Here is a 16,167-nt window from a genome sequence, read left to right as displayed (position 1 = left end):
ATCCATTTATACCACATCTACCGCTTTCCCCTCATCAACCTCCTTCGTCACCTTTTCAAAGAATTCAATAAGGTTTGTGAGGCATGACTTGCCCTTCACAAAACCATGCTGACTATCCTTGATCACATTATTCCTATCTAGATGTGCATAAATCCTATCCCTTACAATTCTCTCTAAGACTTTGCCCACAACAGAAGTGAGACTCACCGGCCTATAGTTACTAGGGTTATCCCTACTCCCCTTTTTGAACAAGGGAACCACATTTGCTATCCTCCAGTCTTCTGGGACTACTCCTGTAGACAAAGAGGACATAAAAATCAAGGCCAATGGCTCTGCAATCTCCTCCCTTGCTTCCCAGAGAATCCTAGGATAAATGCCATCAGTCCCAGGGGACTTATCTATTTTCACCTTTTCCAGGATTTCCAACACCTCTTCTCTACATACCTCCAAGCCATCCATTCTACTTATTTGTGCCTCAGTATTCTCATCGACAACAATGCCCTGTTCCTGGGTGAATACTGAAGAAAAGTATTCATTCAGTGTCTCCCCAATCTCTTCCGCCTCCACACGCAACTTCCCCCTACTATCCTTGTCTGGACCTATTCCTACCCTAGTCATTCTTTTATTCCTAACATACCTATAGAAAGCCTTCGTGTTTTCCCTAATCCTACCGACTAAGGACCTTTCATGTCCCCTCCTTGCTGCTTTTAGCTCTCTCTTCAGGTCCTTCCTGGCTACCCTATAACTCTCAATCGCCCCAATTGAACCTTCACGTCTCATCTTGAGATAGGCTGCCCTCTTCCATTTAACAAGGGATTCCAATTCCTTATTAAACCACGGCTCCCTCGCATGACCCTTTCCTCCCTGCCTGACAGGTACATAATTATCAAGGACACTCAATAGTTGCCCCTTGGACAAGTTCCACATATCATTTACACTCTTGCCTTGGAGTCTACTTTTCCAAGCCACACATCCTAAGTCATGCCTCACCGCATCATAATTTCCCTGACCTCAGCTATAACTCTTGCCCTGTAGTACACATTTATCCCTCTCCATCACGAGAGTAAAAATCACTGAATTATGGTCACTATCCCCAAAGTGCTCACCTACCTTTAATTCTAACACCTGGCCTGGTTCGTTACCCAGAACCAAATCCAGTATGGCCTCACCTCTTGTTGGCCTGTCTACATATTGTGTCAGGAAACTCTCCTGCACACATTTAACAAACACTGACCCATCTAACGAACTTGAGCTATAGCTTTCCCCATCAATATCAGGAAAGTTAAAGTCCCCCATAACAACCACCCTATTACTGTCACTCATCTCCTGAATCACCTTCCCTATCCTTTCTTCAATGATTCTAGGACTATTTGGAGGCCTGTAAAAGACTCCTAACAGGGTGACCTCACCTTTCCTATTCCTAACCTCAGCCCAAACTACCTCAGATGGCAAGTCCTCATCCATCGTCCTTTCCACCACTGTAATACTATCTTTGACAAGCAATGCCACACCTCCCCCTCTTTTACCCCCACCTTTGTTCTTTTGAAGTTATTAATCAATTATCTTTTGAAGACTATGATAGAATTTCCTTCCACCTCTCTTCCAGATGTGTGCTGCTATATTACCACTCACTGGTTAAAATTGTTTTCCTCACATCCCCTCTAGTTCTTTTGGTAATCTCTTTAAACCTGTAATCTCTGGTTCTCAGCCTTTTTCTCCAATTGAAACTGGTTCTCTGTAGCTAAGCCTGTTAGGTCTGTAATGATTTTGAACAACTCTCCTAAATCTCCACTCAACCTTCTCGAAGGAGTCTTTCCAACCTATCCAATCATTAAAATTTCTTATTACTTGAAAAATTGTTAGAAATAAATGATTTCATCAAAGAAGGAAGTGGAAAGGGTGACACAAAAGGCTAACAATATATGAAATATTTTAATAGTTTGATACTAGAAAACAATAATGCTATATGTACATTAAAGAGCAGATCAGATTTCTCTGTTGATCATTTCTGAAACTACACAGATAAGACCAGTAATGGATAACTGAGAATAGCACTTTCATCAACAGTGCAGTATGGTGGTGCCCTGGAACATTAATGTACTTTTAGTATCATAGGAGAGAAAGTAGTATCAAGGAATAGAGGTCGCATGATTATCTCCCAAGATCAGACCAATTTGCAATGCTGAGTTAGAGGTAGAAGTCTGTCAAAAGTTGGCACTTTTTCTGTGGTACTTTGGGAAAAACTCTTTAATCCAGGGGCCAGTATAATTTGCCTGGTAGTCTGAAATCAAAACAAATGTAAGACAGACTTAAAATGGTTCTTAATCACAAAAGCGGTGCTTATATGGATAAAGTGTACATGCTTAGTTTTACATAGCTGGACATGGTACAAGTTGAGGGTACTGTAGTGGAATACGTTATGATCCCAAACCAAACCACTTCAATATGCTATTAAGGTCTGGCTGGCACCAGTAAACTTTATTTTAAAATAGACAAAGTATGAGATCCAGGGTACCTACTGAAAGAATAAAGCCTCAGGATTCTGTTGTTTTAAGTAAACAACAATAAACTTTTCTATTCATGTACTCCCATATTATACACCAAATTACCAAATGCAGTCAAGACAGATCCCACAGATTTCTCAACAATTATTCCCAGACAATAATGACATAGTAGGTTGTCATCTTATTAAACTTCATAAGGGGTTATAATTCTTCACTTTTACCCATCTGGCCTTGAATTTCTGAAGAACTACTCTATAATGAACTGCCTTAACAATTGAGCCCATCCTATTTGACCTTTTGTGGGTCTAGCTTTCCCTGAAATGCAGAAGCTGCACTTTAGCACTCATTCACAATATAACTCCAGCTCTTGACCAACATCTAGCATCACTGAGTCGAGAGTGTGGTGTAGGAAAAGCACAGCAGGTCAGGCAGCATCAAGGAGCAGGAGATTCGATGTTTCGGGCATAAGCCCTTCATCAGGGACTTCCCATTCCTGAAGAAGGTTTATGCCCAAAACATCAATTCTCCTGCTCCTCGGATGCTGCCTGACCTGCTGTGCTTTCCCAGCACCACACTCTCAACTCTGATCTCCAGCAACTGCAGTCCTCGCTTTCTTCTAGCATCACTGACCCTGTTCTGCTCTTGGGTTTTCTCCAGAATTTCAATCTTGCTCAGTTATGTCAAGTAGATGCTGCTTGTGTACTTTTCAGCATCTCTGCTACAGTGGCATCCACACTCACAGGCTTTATTCAAGCTCCTTGCAGCTTCCTACAATACAGAGACAATGATTTTCTCAGCTCCCCAGGATTTTCTGTGAGCCCTGACTCCCATACTTCACTGTGTCTACTAATTCCTAGATCTTCTATCTGAGTTTTAAGTCACAGAGTCATCCAGCTGCTCTTGACTCCTCACTTAGTTCCCTACACAGAATCCATGTAGTTCAGCTGCTTTCCCAGCAGAACCAGTAAATATATACTCCTCACTTGGAATATTCTTCTCTCTTTCTCACATTGTCACTCATGGCTTATACATTTTGAACTGATCTTCAGTGAACCAGCCTCTCCAAGTGTCCTGAGTGACTTATTGAAAACATTGTGATAGTACCCTCCCCTATTGCTGGACCAAATTGAATGCTGCCATCTAACAACTCTTGAAACTGTGTTCTGTAAGTGTTAACAATCATCAATTTCTGGCTTGTGCGGTACAAAAATTGTTACAAATAGATGATTTCATCAAAGAAGGAAGTGGAAAGGGTGACATAAAAGGCTAACAATATATGAAATACTTTAATAGTTTGATACTAGAAAACAATAATGCTATATGTACATTAAAGAGCAGATCAGATTTCTCTGTAAATAATGCACTGTTGATCATTTCAGAAACTACACAGATAAGACCAGTAATGGATAACTGAGAATAGCACTTTCATCTACAGTGCAATATGGTGGTGCCCTGGAACATTAATGTACTTTTAGTATCGTAGGAGAGAAAGTTGTGTCAAGGAATAGAGGTCACATGATTATCTCCCAAGATCAGACCAATTTGCAATGCTGAGTTATAGGTAGAAGTCTGTCAAAAGGGAGGGAAAGTTGACAGGAGTAAGTGTAGCTGGATTTTTCTTAAAAACAGAGCAGCCAGTTTCAGAGCAGAAAAAATTCCCATTTTCTTTTTAGCCTAGTCCAGAAATAAGCAAGAGAGGATAGTATCAGAGGAGGAACTAGCCTTATGGCTTACATTCTGGTAATGGTGGAAATTCATTGAAGATAATTCTTTAAACATCTTAATGATGAAGGGGCAAATGGATTTAACTATTTTAAAAAGTGGACTGACACATTTTGGTTTGTCTAGTACAAAACTGTGGCAATTCCAACTGAATAAGGTATAAAAGCGATTGTCCAGCCATCATTTTATGCCAGTACAGAAAATGGGAAACCAAAATACAAAGGAAGAAGTGGTAATTGTCAGACGGTCAGAAGAAGTACAAATTAGTTATCTTTCTGAACAAAAATCAGTATTTCATAGCTTAATGGCAAAGACCATATTTGTTTACAAATTGATTTTAAAGCAGTTCTGATACTTCTACTTTTGCAAAAGTGCACGATCCACAAAGAAAATCTATAAATAATAAGGTACGTGATTTCCTGGAGTGCCAACTGCAGAGAGCCAGTTAAATCAGGTGCAAGTACAGTGGAGGGACATCATACATGACAGCTTTCCAATAGTGATCTTTGAGTGTTTCACTGTTCAGCCCACATATAGCCCATGCAGTTAGCTGCAGACCAGAGCATCTTCTGTCGCTTCCCCTCCTCTGTTATTATCCGATATTCACCAGAGTTGGGCAGTTCCTTTCCATTCCACCTAAATGAAGACAGTTCCTTAATCCCAGGTTACCTGAGGGTGTCTGGTGCAGATCACTAGCACCTTCTTCTCCACATTTCCACCAATGAACAGGTTTACAATTACTAGAGATAATATAGCTATTACTAATTAGTGAAGAAAACAAAGAAGTCATCATACATGTGCCCCTAGCTGTCCTTAATAGTTTAATGTTAGAAATTACATATTACCAACAAATAATTAAGTAGCTGAATATCCATTTTAATACATGAGTGTATTTTTCCAATTAAGGCTATTAATTATGGAAATTTCTGAGCTTGGTTACCTGACAAATGCAAACTGTCTCTTTCATGATTTGATTTTCTTATTCATTTTTTCAAGTTAATTGAAATAGAGCCTGAAATAGCCACACACGAAAGCAGCAAGAAAGCTACACCAATTAATGAAGAGCAAAGCTCTCCATTAGATATGCAACTCCTAAAGGAAGAAACAATGGCTGAATGTTCTCCATCTGGTTCATCACCCACCACCTTGGACCAGGAGGAAGTACTTGCAAGGTCTGTTCCATAAATGCTCATTTGCACTATAAATGATTCAGGCCATCTATGTGTACAACTTTCAAATGCTTGTCTTATTACGTAATCAAAAGTAGCAATCATATTGTATGTCCTCATAAACAGCAAAGGAGATAAATAAGTTCATCTACATTTATTGGTATTTCTTATGTCATATTGTCAATCAATGATAGTGAAATCTTCCTGCCAAGAAATACTTTACATTCACCTTGGAGAGATAGTTAAAAGTCTTATCACAAAATTGTTACTTCTAACCTTGTAGCATTCCTTTAATTTGTATTTATCCTTCTATCTTTCAATCCCACTGCTAATTAATATTTAACAAGTACTTTATTATGGCACCCACAGTTCACTACCCTAATGTAAAGGAGGCTGCTATCTCAAAATCTCAACTGCTTCTATATCATAGGGATGAAATAACTGGTGCCCCATTGACTGGTCACTTAAAAATCAAAATTAGTTCTAATCAATAAAACTTTCAATTGTTTATTTTAGACTGAAGATGTTGGAGAATGAGGTTGTAGGTGGAGAGCAGGCCAAAAATACAGAGCTGAAGGAGAAACGGAAACGACGTAAGAAGTATGCAGATGAACGAAAGAATCAACTTGCAGAAGCACTGAAGCACACAGATAGGGATGATCCTGCTATCTTGATCAACGTGTACGAATCTATTCAGGATGAAGTTCGAGCAAAAAGCAAAAACATTGAAAACTTGCAAAGAAAGGTCCTCCTTTTTCTTTGTAGTTCCCTCTTCCTGTCTTAACTATCAGGGACATTTGCTAATGCAATATAATAGAAATTGCTTATAAATGTAAAGCTTGCTCTCAGAAAAAGGCCTGTTCACCAAGGCAAGGAAATTGTTGTGCTGTTTCATTGTTCAAGTATCCACCATCTATAAGATGCACTGTACCAACTCACCCAGTATTCAAATGCCTTCTAGCTTTTGAATTTCATAGAGCATTCTTTCCCTTCTATGCAATCGTCTTGCTGAATCTGGTACATTTTACTTCTGCTGGCTGTTTAAGCCAGGATGCTGGGTTAAGTTTCAGTTTAATTGTCTTGTAACAGCTGGATGCAGATGCTGACTTTCCACCCCACCCCCTACTGGGAGCAGCTTGTTCTTTTAAATTCTGCCCATGGGTTTTCTAGTAATAATGATACTCATGATGTAACTGACAAATTGTATAATTAACTTTGACCATGAATAATGGAATGCTTATTTTATTTCATGACCAAACATTTAAAGAAATGTTCATAGACTATCCATTTAAAATTATGTATTAATAATAATAATTGCTTAAATGTTGAGTAGACTTAGTGTGCAGTTTTCACATTGTACTCACAATATTAATATACAAAGGAAGATGATTGTAGTTGTTGGAGGCTTTTGTTATATGAGTCCCTCAGGATAGAGTCCTGGCCAAATCATCTTCAATTGCTCTATCAATGTTCTTCCAGCCATTAGAAGGTAGGAGTGGAAATGATTGCTGATGCTTGCATAAGGTTTAGCACCACTTGCAACTGCAGATACTGGAGTGGTCTGTGTAGAGATACAACAACGCCTAGGGGGACAGCAATAAATAACATGTAATATTCACACCACACAAGTGCCAGGCAATGACCATCTATAACAAGGGAGATTCTAACCATATCCTGATGACATTCAAGAGTGCTACCATTGCTGTATTCTACACTGTCAACATGCTTGTGGTTATCATTGACCAGAAACTGAGAACAACACAGAGGGTCAGTGGTTAGCACTGTTGCCTCACAGTGCTGGGGTCTGGGGTTCGATTCTGGCCTTGGGCAACTGTTTGTGTGGAGTTTTCATGTTCTCCAGTGAGTGCATGGATTTCCTCTGGAGGTACCGATTTCCTCCCACAGTCCAACAATGTGCAGATGAGATGAATTGGCTATGTTAAATTCCCCCATAATGTCTAGGGATGTACAGTTTAGATGGATTAGCCATGGTAAATGTGAGGTTACAGGGATAGGGTGGAGGTCTGGCTCTTGGTGAGATTCTCTTCCGAAGATTAATGAGGACTTGATGGGCTGAATGGCTTTTTGTGGTTATGACAGCAAGATAGCAAAGACCTCCTGAGTCTCCAAAGCCTATCCATCATCTACAAGGCACAAGTCAGGAATGAGAGAGAATACTTTCCATTTGTTTAGGTTAGTACAGTTCCAGGAAATTAAGAAATTTGATTCCATTCAGGACAAACCAGCCTGATTGAATGGCACCACTTGCAACATTGGGTTCCTCCATAACCAACACACATTGGCAGCAGTGTCAACCATCTACAAGATGCACTGCACCAACTCACCAAGGCTTCCCTAACAGCACTTGCCAAGTCCATGATCTCTACCACAGAGAAGGACAAAGGCAGCAGATGCATGGGAATACACAACCTGCAAGTTCCCCCAAACTAGAACTATCCTGACTTAAATAAAGGTAAAATACTGCAGGTGCTAGAAATCTGAAACAAACACAGAAAATACTGGAGAAACTTAGCAGGTCTGCTAGACCTGCTGAGTTTCTCCAGTATTTTCTGTGTTTGTTTCAGATTTCCAGCACCTGCAGTATTTTATCTTTATTTAAGTCAGGATAGATCTAGTTTGGGGCGAAACAGAATTTACATTTTAATCTAGTATGATTCTTCAGAATTGAGTTCTGAAGAAGAGTCATACCAGACTTGAAATGTCAACTCTGTTTCTCTCTCCAAAGATGCTGCCAGACCTGCTGAGTTTCTTCAGTATTTTCTTTATTTGTACCATCCAGACATCTTCCTTCACTATCGCTAGGTCAAAATCCTGGAACACCCAAACAGCACTATGATTGTCTCTAAAGCACACAAAGTGCAACAATTCAAGAAATCAACTCACAAAACTTCTCTAATTAGGGATGGACAATGAATGCTGGCCCTGCCACTAACATCCACATCCCATCAATGAATTTTAAAAATCCTCTTCATTTTTTATAGGCACAATGTATAGTAAAACTATTCTTATTCCAGAAACAAAAGGTTGAACCTCCATAATTTCACAACCCTTTTGCATTCAGCTAGATCCACAATATCACATAGGTAATAATCAAGTGGTGTATCTTTGCTGGTGTTGCTTCTGGAAGGAATGATGAATAGGAAATCAAGGGGATTTCCTGCTCTTTTTTAAACAGTGCCTTAGGACCTTTTATGTCAGCTTATAAGCAAGAAAACATTGGCTTGGTTAACTTGTCTTCTTAAAGACGGTATTTCAAATAATGAATTTAAGAAATTACAGGATAAACAGTACACTAATAGTTACCCTGATGGATATGTTGCTGAGGTATCTGTCACTTCTGTATTATTTTACTTTATTTCCCCCAACAGTATTCTCTTGATGCATTCTTTCTGGTGAAATTTGGTTTTAATCTGAGGTTAGTGGTAAACTTCACAATAACCAATTGTGAATCAAATTCAATAAGTGTGCTCTGACCTTTCTACATAAGGAACACACATGGATGAAATGGAATGGTGGAGAAAGAGACTACATTTTCAGTCTCTTTCAGAATTCAGAATAAACCCAACCTTATTTAGATAGAATTTCAGCACAGAAACAACCCTTTCATTACGTAAATACCTCCCACTTTACTTCATCTCATCCTGTCAACCTGTCCTTCACTTCCTTTTGTCCTCATTACTACTTCCATTGATTCTTCTTAAATCCATCTGTGTTCCACACTTCCATTACAGTTTGAGCAAAATTCCCTATTGGGTTTTTTAGTGACTATTAATGAGCAGATTAAGAGATTTGTTTGTTAATATGTTTATTGTTTATCCTCCTTAAGCTGAAAGTTGCAGAGATAGAGATCTCTGATCTCCAATCTGAATTTGAGTTTGAACGTATCGACTACCTGTCTACTATAAGGAAGCAGGAACGGGAAAACATTTTGCTGCAGCAAGTCCTAGAAAGAATCCAGCCATTGATTCGGCGTGAGTGTAATTACAGCAATATTGACAAAATAAAACGGGAAAGTGTTTGGGATGAAGAAAGTGGTTGCTGGAAATTACCGGAAACAGTTCTTCAAAAGATCACGCTTCCTTCCGGTAAGTGATAATGGACACTTTGTCTAGAGAGGTATTCATTTTACAAACTTCACTCAGAAACATGCCAATATCTTCAAAGAAAACACTGTGATTCATCTTTCAATATTTTCATGTATGCACATATTCTAACGAAATGCCATATGAAGGGAATAGATAAGATAGATGTTTCCACTGTCAGGTGAAACTAGGACAAGAGGGCATAGCCTCAAAATTAGGAGGAGCAGATTCAGGACTGAATTGAAAAGTAACTCTTTCACCAAGAGGGTTGTAAATGTATGGAATTTCTTGCCCAGTGAAGTAGTTGATGCTACTTAAGTAAAGGTTTTTAAAGCTAAGATAATTTTTTTTGAACAATAAAGGAAGTAAAGGATATGGTGAGAGCATGGGTAAGTGGAGCTGAGGCCATGAAAAGATGAGCCATGATCTTATTGAATGGCGGAGCAGGCTCAAAGGGCTAGATGGCCTTCTCCTGCTCCTAGTTCTTATGTTCTTATGACTTTCAAAAACAACAACGTGCATTTAAGCAAAACCTTTAAATGCACCTCACGGGAGCATTATTAAACAAAATTTGACAATAAGGCAGAAAAAGAACACTTGGACAGAATTGAACCTTAAACAAGAAGAGAGAAGCAGAGAGATTCCAGAGCTTGAGGTTTAGGCAGTTGAAAACACGATCACCAATGATGAATGACTAAAATCTGGAATGTATACGAGGACAGAAGTGAAGGATCTTGGAGGGTTGCGGGCTGGTGATGATTACAGACAGAGGGAAAGGAAAAGCTGTGAAAGAATTTGAAAACAAGAATGAGCATTTTAAAATCAAAGTTTTATCAGATTGAAAGCCAATGTGGACCAACAAGTTATGGTGCAATGATAAACAAAAAGAGGACAATCAGTAAAAAAGATTAATCAATAAAGGTCACAGTATAGTAGCTGGGTAGAAGTAGGAATATATTTTATTTAGACCAAACAAATGTGGTTCATTCTGTAGGTTGCAAACTTAACTAACTTGATGTGCTGAAAACCAAAGCAGCTCTCCAATTTAGGCATGAACTTTTATACTTTCTTCTTCCTCCCTCAGTACTTCTCTCTGCTTCGTCACTATATTTGTTTTTATTTTTCTGGCCTACTGCATCTCATTCTTGGAGAGATGTGGTTTAGCCTATAATGCCTTCACATTTTTTTTGTCAGTGAAACACAATTTCAATTACTTCAAATGTTGTTTGCTAACAGTGACTTTGGGAAAACAACTAGGATAAATAGTTCAATGAGCACAATAATAAATTATGATGTAATCCTCTGCTAAAAGATTAATATAAATTAATTAATATAATTGACACTTTTACATTCCTACAACCTATTCCTTCCTCCATGTAGAAAGGAGTTGCTTTGTTCTTTTGCTGTTGATTACTCATATAACATTGGCTGAACAATCTCTTCAATTATTATCTAATAGTTTCTTTGGAAAAAAAGCTAAAAACTAAAGTAAACAGTCCTTCAGTATTGATCAATTAGTTCTTGCTTAATTGGTAATTTTTTTTTCAAAAGTATATTTAGATGAGCACCCACTGCAGACCACTCGGGCTAGTTGGAGGACTTCCTCATGGGTCTCCTCCCGGGCCTTGGCAAGTAGCTATCAATAGTTCCAGGCAGTCAACTGGGTCAAGGGTTGTAATTCCTAATTTCCTAGCTCTCTATTAGGGTTATGTCAATTCCCATATGTTCTTACAGAGGGAACACATAGTGTCCCCTACCACAATAGAAGTTTTTCATGACAGGCAGGTGCTGAAGGGGCAGGGATGCATTATTTCCTGTACCAACACTTTCATTTAAGATTTTATAAGTTTCCTTTAAAGCTTTAATTACAGTGCCCTAAGAGGCTGTCTTATTTTGTTTTCACTTTGTTTTCATTTGGTTATTTCTTTTTTCCCTGCAAGAGTATTTAGATGTGCTTTCTATACACCCTTCATTTTTTCACCTTTATCGATCACCAGGCAGGCGGTGATGTGTTTTTCTGCCTCCATATGTGGAAGTCCCTAATGGTGCTCTCTGTGTGCAGGAGTCATCTTTTTTTCCACTGGGGTCTTGGGATGGAAGGTGTTGATGCAACTATCCCATAAATTGTTGACTAAAGTGGTTCACTAGCTCCAAATCAACTTTGTTTTCTGTGGCGCTGTGGAGTCCATGACTGTGTAGGAGACTATGCCCCTTTTTAGATTTTATGAAGTTTTCCATTAGACATTTGGTTACACCATAGCCCCATGTTTCTAATCTTTGGGCACCTGATGTGGTTGAGCGAAGGTAAATAGATTTGCTCAAGAGCTTGGGCAAACATGCTGTCATTAAGTCCAGGCAATGGATCATGGAGGAGGTTGTAGCTCCTGACTGCCAGCCCATCTATCGTGGTTATTTCCATGCCCAGGTCCACTTAGAAGAGGGCGAACACAATATCCACTGACACAGTTGAAGGTTTCCCTGACAGATGGACATCTTGAGGGCTGAGATGCATTATTTTCCCCCACAAATAGCATTTTGATTGAAGATTTTCTAAGTTTCCTTTACAATTTTGATTTAAGCTATAATGCCCCTAAGATACTATCTTGTTTTACTTTCACTTTTGGTTAAATTGGTTTTCCTAAAAGAGTACTTGGATGTGTATATAGGGAAAAGCCGGTCAACACCACAGAGAGACTGTTTAGAATGGAGACATAAGCTCTGTGGCAAACAGTAAGTATCTCCACCAAACGAATAGGTTTGGAAACCTTTAACATCCTTCTGAACTATAATGTCTCAATGAATGAAATGTGCCACACCTTTCACCTGGAAGGGGCAGGCACTGGGTGACCTTCATGTCTTTGGGCCAATGAAGAATCAGATGCTTCTTTTTGAAGGCTAAAAGAGGATCCCGCTTGTTCAGGTATCCTGTGCCCAGTGGAACCCCTATGAAGCTACTTATTTTGTCCCGCCCTGCTCTTCCAAACTTCGAGATGAGCATCTGAGTTAGGAGCAAGAGCAGGTCACTCAGCCCATTAAACCTGCTCTACCATTCAATAGGATCATGGCTGATCTGATTGTGACATCAAATTCACGTCCCCTTTTATCCCCAATAATCTTTCACATACTTTCTTACCAAGAATCCTCTGACCTCTGCCTTAAAAAGATTCAAAGACTCTGCATCCACTACTTTTAAGGAAAGGAGTTCCAAAACCTCAAAGGCCTCTGCCTCATCCTGTCTTAAATAGGCAATCCCATATTTTTAAACCTCTCATTCTAAAATATGGTCCTATACCATCCCTCCTCACCAGTGCCTGCCAGATTTGCTCTGGTGAATCTTCCCTGTCTCTTAATCCAACAGTCTCAACAACTGTCACCAGGGACTAGATTAGCAGTAGGTATCTGATTGTCATAGAGCTCAGCCTGGGATTCACATTGAAACCATTTGCAGCTATGTAAACAGAAATTCACCAGTTTCTTGCCTCATTATGGATGCTTTTCTGAGCTTCAATGACTCGTGAGTGGATCAGCTCAGCAGTGTTCTGTTTATACAGGCTGGTGGAGATTTCATTTCGATTGATATATTTATGTAATTGGAATAAGTTAATCTTTCTTCCTTACATTTTTTTGATATTTCCATGTTGAATTGGTCAAGAGGAGGTGTGAAGTGGAGCAGAGTTTCTATCATTTAAACAATGAGCAGTATTCAGTAGGGTTGACAGGCATCTCACCTGCTGGGTGGAGGGCTGACAAGAACCTAGAGCTTTCTCTTTTGGGGAAGGCCTTTAGATTTAAGTGACAATCAGGCACACGATTGGATAGTGATGGGACTTCTGTAGAAATAACTAATCTTAATGTCTTAATGGCAGAAATCCTGACCCCAATGAGGCTACTGCCCATTCAGAGTTTGATGGCTGTGCATTGCTTGGCAACACCACCTGGGAGGCAATGAATGCTGGGGGTGATGCTCCCATTCGAGGCTCTGGATCACTGAGGGATCCAGGCCACATGTAAGTGATGCAGTATGAATGTTCCAAAGGAGGCAGGAGGAGTTCAGCAGCCAGCCGCTTTGCCAATTCCAGGTTGACTGCACTGTGCCATTAAACAAGAAACCACCCCCAATCTGTGGAAAGCCGCATGCAAATGTGACAGGGATTCACTTTGAGCTTTCTGCATGGCAAGTCCAGTGCTCACCACTGGGTGTATAGTTGGTGTCAGGCTGAGGCTGTCAAGTGGGCATTAATGGCACATTTAAGGTCTCAATTGATATAGGGAGCAAAAGGCTATCCCCAAACATTCCCATCTAGACTATCTGGGCAGAGGCAGGAAGACAACAAGATTCTACCTTGAAAGGGATAAGAAATTCTGCATTATGAATGGCATTGTCAAATTGACTCTTTTATTAGAGTCTGAGAGCAGCAGTTTTTTGAAAGCAGATTTCTGAACAAGTGTTTCTGTTCATGAGCATTTCAAGAATTGTTATTATGTAGATCATTGGTTCTGTACATAGTACAGTGGTTTTCAACTGGTGCGTTAAGGCATTCTGGTGTTCTTTGAGGATTATCTAAGCATGCTGTGAAATTTTGTACAAAGGTAATAAGAATCAAGTGTAACAAACATTGCTTCATCTTAATCAATATTCAATCCAACTACAATTACAGCACCTATAACTTGTGAAAATTAATCACCAAGTTAAAAGTGAGATTTCAATCCTTCAATTTTAAAACAAAAACATTCCAAATGCAGGTGGTCAAAGGGCAAAATTGAGATGACATGCTAGATTTTACAGTGACCATAGAAATCAAGTACCAGTGTTTGTGCACTTTTTATTGATAGTAAAATGAGAAAAAAACAAGCCAACATTAATATATGTAGCTAAATTGTCCATATCCAGATTTTGTTGTGAAATCTATTTAATTTCCCCTGATCTAAGATGAAATGGATAAGTTTGTTATTAAAAGAGATGATTCCTCAGAGAGAGTACAATGAGAGCTATCTGGCTTCGGATTTTCGTGGATAGGAGATGCCTCTTACCTGAATGCCTTGTCTGTAAAGTTTAGTTGGAAAATGCTGCAATGGTACAAATAAATTAAAATACTATTTGCAGATAAAACATTCATCCCTTGCAAACAAAGACAATCAGTACTTCAAATACTTGAAAGAACAGGAAGCAGATCCAATGTGTGAGGGCTAGTTACCTGGTGCAAACCAGAGCTTGTAGCAAAGTCAAAGAAGTCCCATATCATTGTCAAAACCGTAATCATACTTGCAGGTAAAAGAAAACATAGATGTTATGTTAGAAGGTGATGCTGCAAAAGAAATCAACAAAATTCTACTCTCTGATAATACAGTTAAGTGGCAAATTGATAATGTCCACTGGTATAGAGAAGGTGCTGCAAGAGAGGTCAACTACTCATGAAAATTTGGCTTTATAGATTAATGATACAAGTGCACATTGCTAGCTGCTGGCCAACATTCGCTATGTTAATAGGAATTCTATTCAGGAGAATTTTTTCTTGTAAGGAGAAATCAAGCCATGCAACTGGTAACGAAATACTTCAAGGATAAATATTTCAGGTAGCAGATTACTTGTAGAAAAGACAACCTGGGCCATGACTTGGAGCATTTGGCTGATGGAGGAGCCTCCATTATGGGGAAAGTTAAAATATTTGTCAGAGCAAAATATTCAGATCAATGTTTGCATCCTCTATTCTGAAACTCTTGTAGCAAAATAATGCACCAGAGATAGCTGTAGTATGAGAACAAACAATGAAAATTATGAATTACAGTATACACTTAAACAGTAAATGGCAGAACTCTTAATTGGAACATGGAACATAGAACAGTACAGCACAGTACAGGCCCTTCAGCCCACGATGCTGTGCCGAGCATTTATCTTAATCTAAGATCAACCTAACCTACATACCCCTCAATTTACTGTCATCCATGTTCTTGTCCAGTAGTCACTTAAATGTCCCTAATATCACTGACTCTACTACAACCGCTGGCAGTGCATCCTACACACCCACCACTCTCTGACGTCTCCCCTAGACCTTTCTCCAATCACCTTAAAATTATGACCCCTCATGACAGCCATTTCTGCCCTGGAGAAAGGTCTCTGGCTATCTACTCTTATCTCTGCCATTACCTTGTAGACCTTTATCAATTTGCCTCTCTTCCTTCTTCTCTCCAGTATGAAAAGCCCTAGCTCACTCAACCTCCCTACATAAGACATGCCCTCCAATCCAGGCAGCATCCTGGTAAATCTCCTCTGCACGCCTCTAAAGCTTCATATAATAAAGCGACCAGAACAGGACACAATATGCCAAGTGTGGTCTAACCAGGGTTTTATAGAGCTGCAGCATAACCTCGTGGCTCTTAAATGCAATCCCCCAACAATGAAAGCCAAAACACCATATGCCTTCTTAACAACCCTATAAACTTGGGTGACAACTTTGAGGGACCTATCTTTGAGGGTGGGCGGCACGGTGGCACAGTGGTTAGCACTGCTGCCTCACAGCACCAGAGACCCGGGTTCAATTCCCGCCTCAGGCGACTGACTGTGTGGAGTTTGCACCTTCTCCCCGTGTCTGCGTGGGTTTCCTCCGGGTGCTCCGGTTTCCTCCCACAGTCCAAAGATGTGCAGGTCAGGTGAATTAGCCATGCTAAATT

At 39.6% G+C, this 16,167-nt stretch overlaps 1 protein-coding gene across 5 annotated transcripts in view; it reads left to right on the top strand.

Moving 5' to 3' along the window:
* kif17 (kinesin family member 17) overlaps nucleotides 1-16,167 on the top strand; it is a 92,270-nt gene that overhangs the window by 51,371 nt on the left and 24,732 nt on the right. For all 5 annotated transcript variants that reach the window (XR_006309255.1, XM_043675541.1, XM_043675542.1 and 2 more), the window contains 3 exons: nucleotides 5,223-5,398; nucleotides 5,912-6,140; nucleotides 9,243-9,501. Coding sequence is in view for 4 of the 5 variants with exons in the window: in XM_043675541.1 (XP_043531476.1) it covers nucleotides 5,223-5,398; nucleotides 5,912-6,140; nucleotides 9,243-9,501 (664 nt within the window). In the remaining variant the exon portion in view is untranslated. The remainder of the gene's footprint in view (nucleotides 1-5,222; nucleotides 5,399-5,911; nucleotides 6,141-9,242; nucleotides 9,502-16,167) is intronic.

This window comes from Chiloscyllium plagiosum, chromosome 34, assembly GCF_004010195.1.
Source record: "Chiloscyllium plagiosum isolate BGI_BamShark_2017 chromosome 34, ASM401019v2, whole genome shotgun sequence".
Classification (NCBI taxonomy): domain Eukaryota; kingdom Metazoa; phylum Chordata; class Chondrichthyes; order Orectolobiformes; family Hemiscylliidae; genus Chiloscyllium; species Chiloscyllium plagiosum.
The sequence above is the reverse complement of the archived record's forward strand: the minus strand, read 5'-3'. Positions and strand labels throughout refer to the sequence as shown.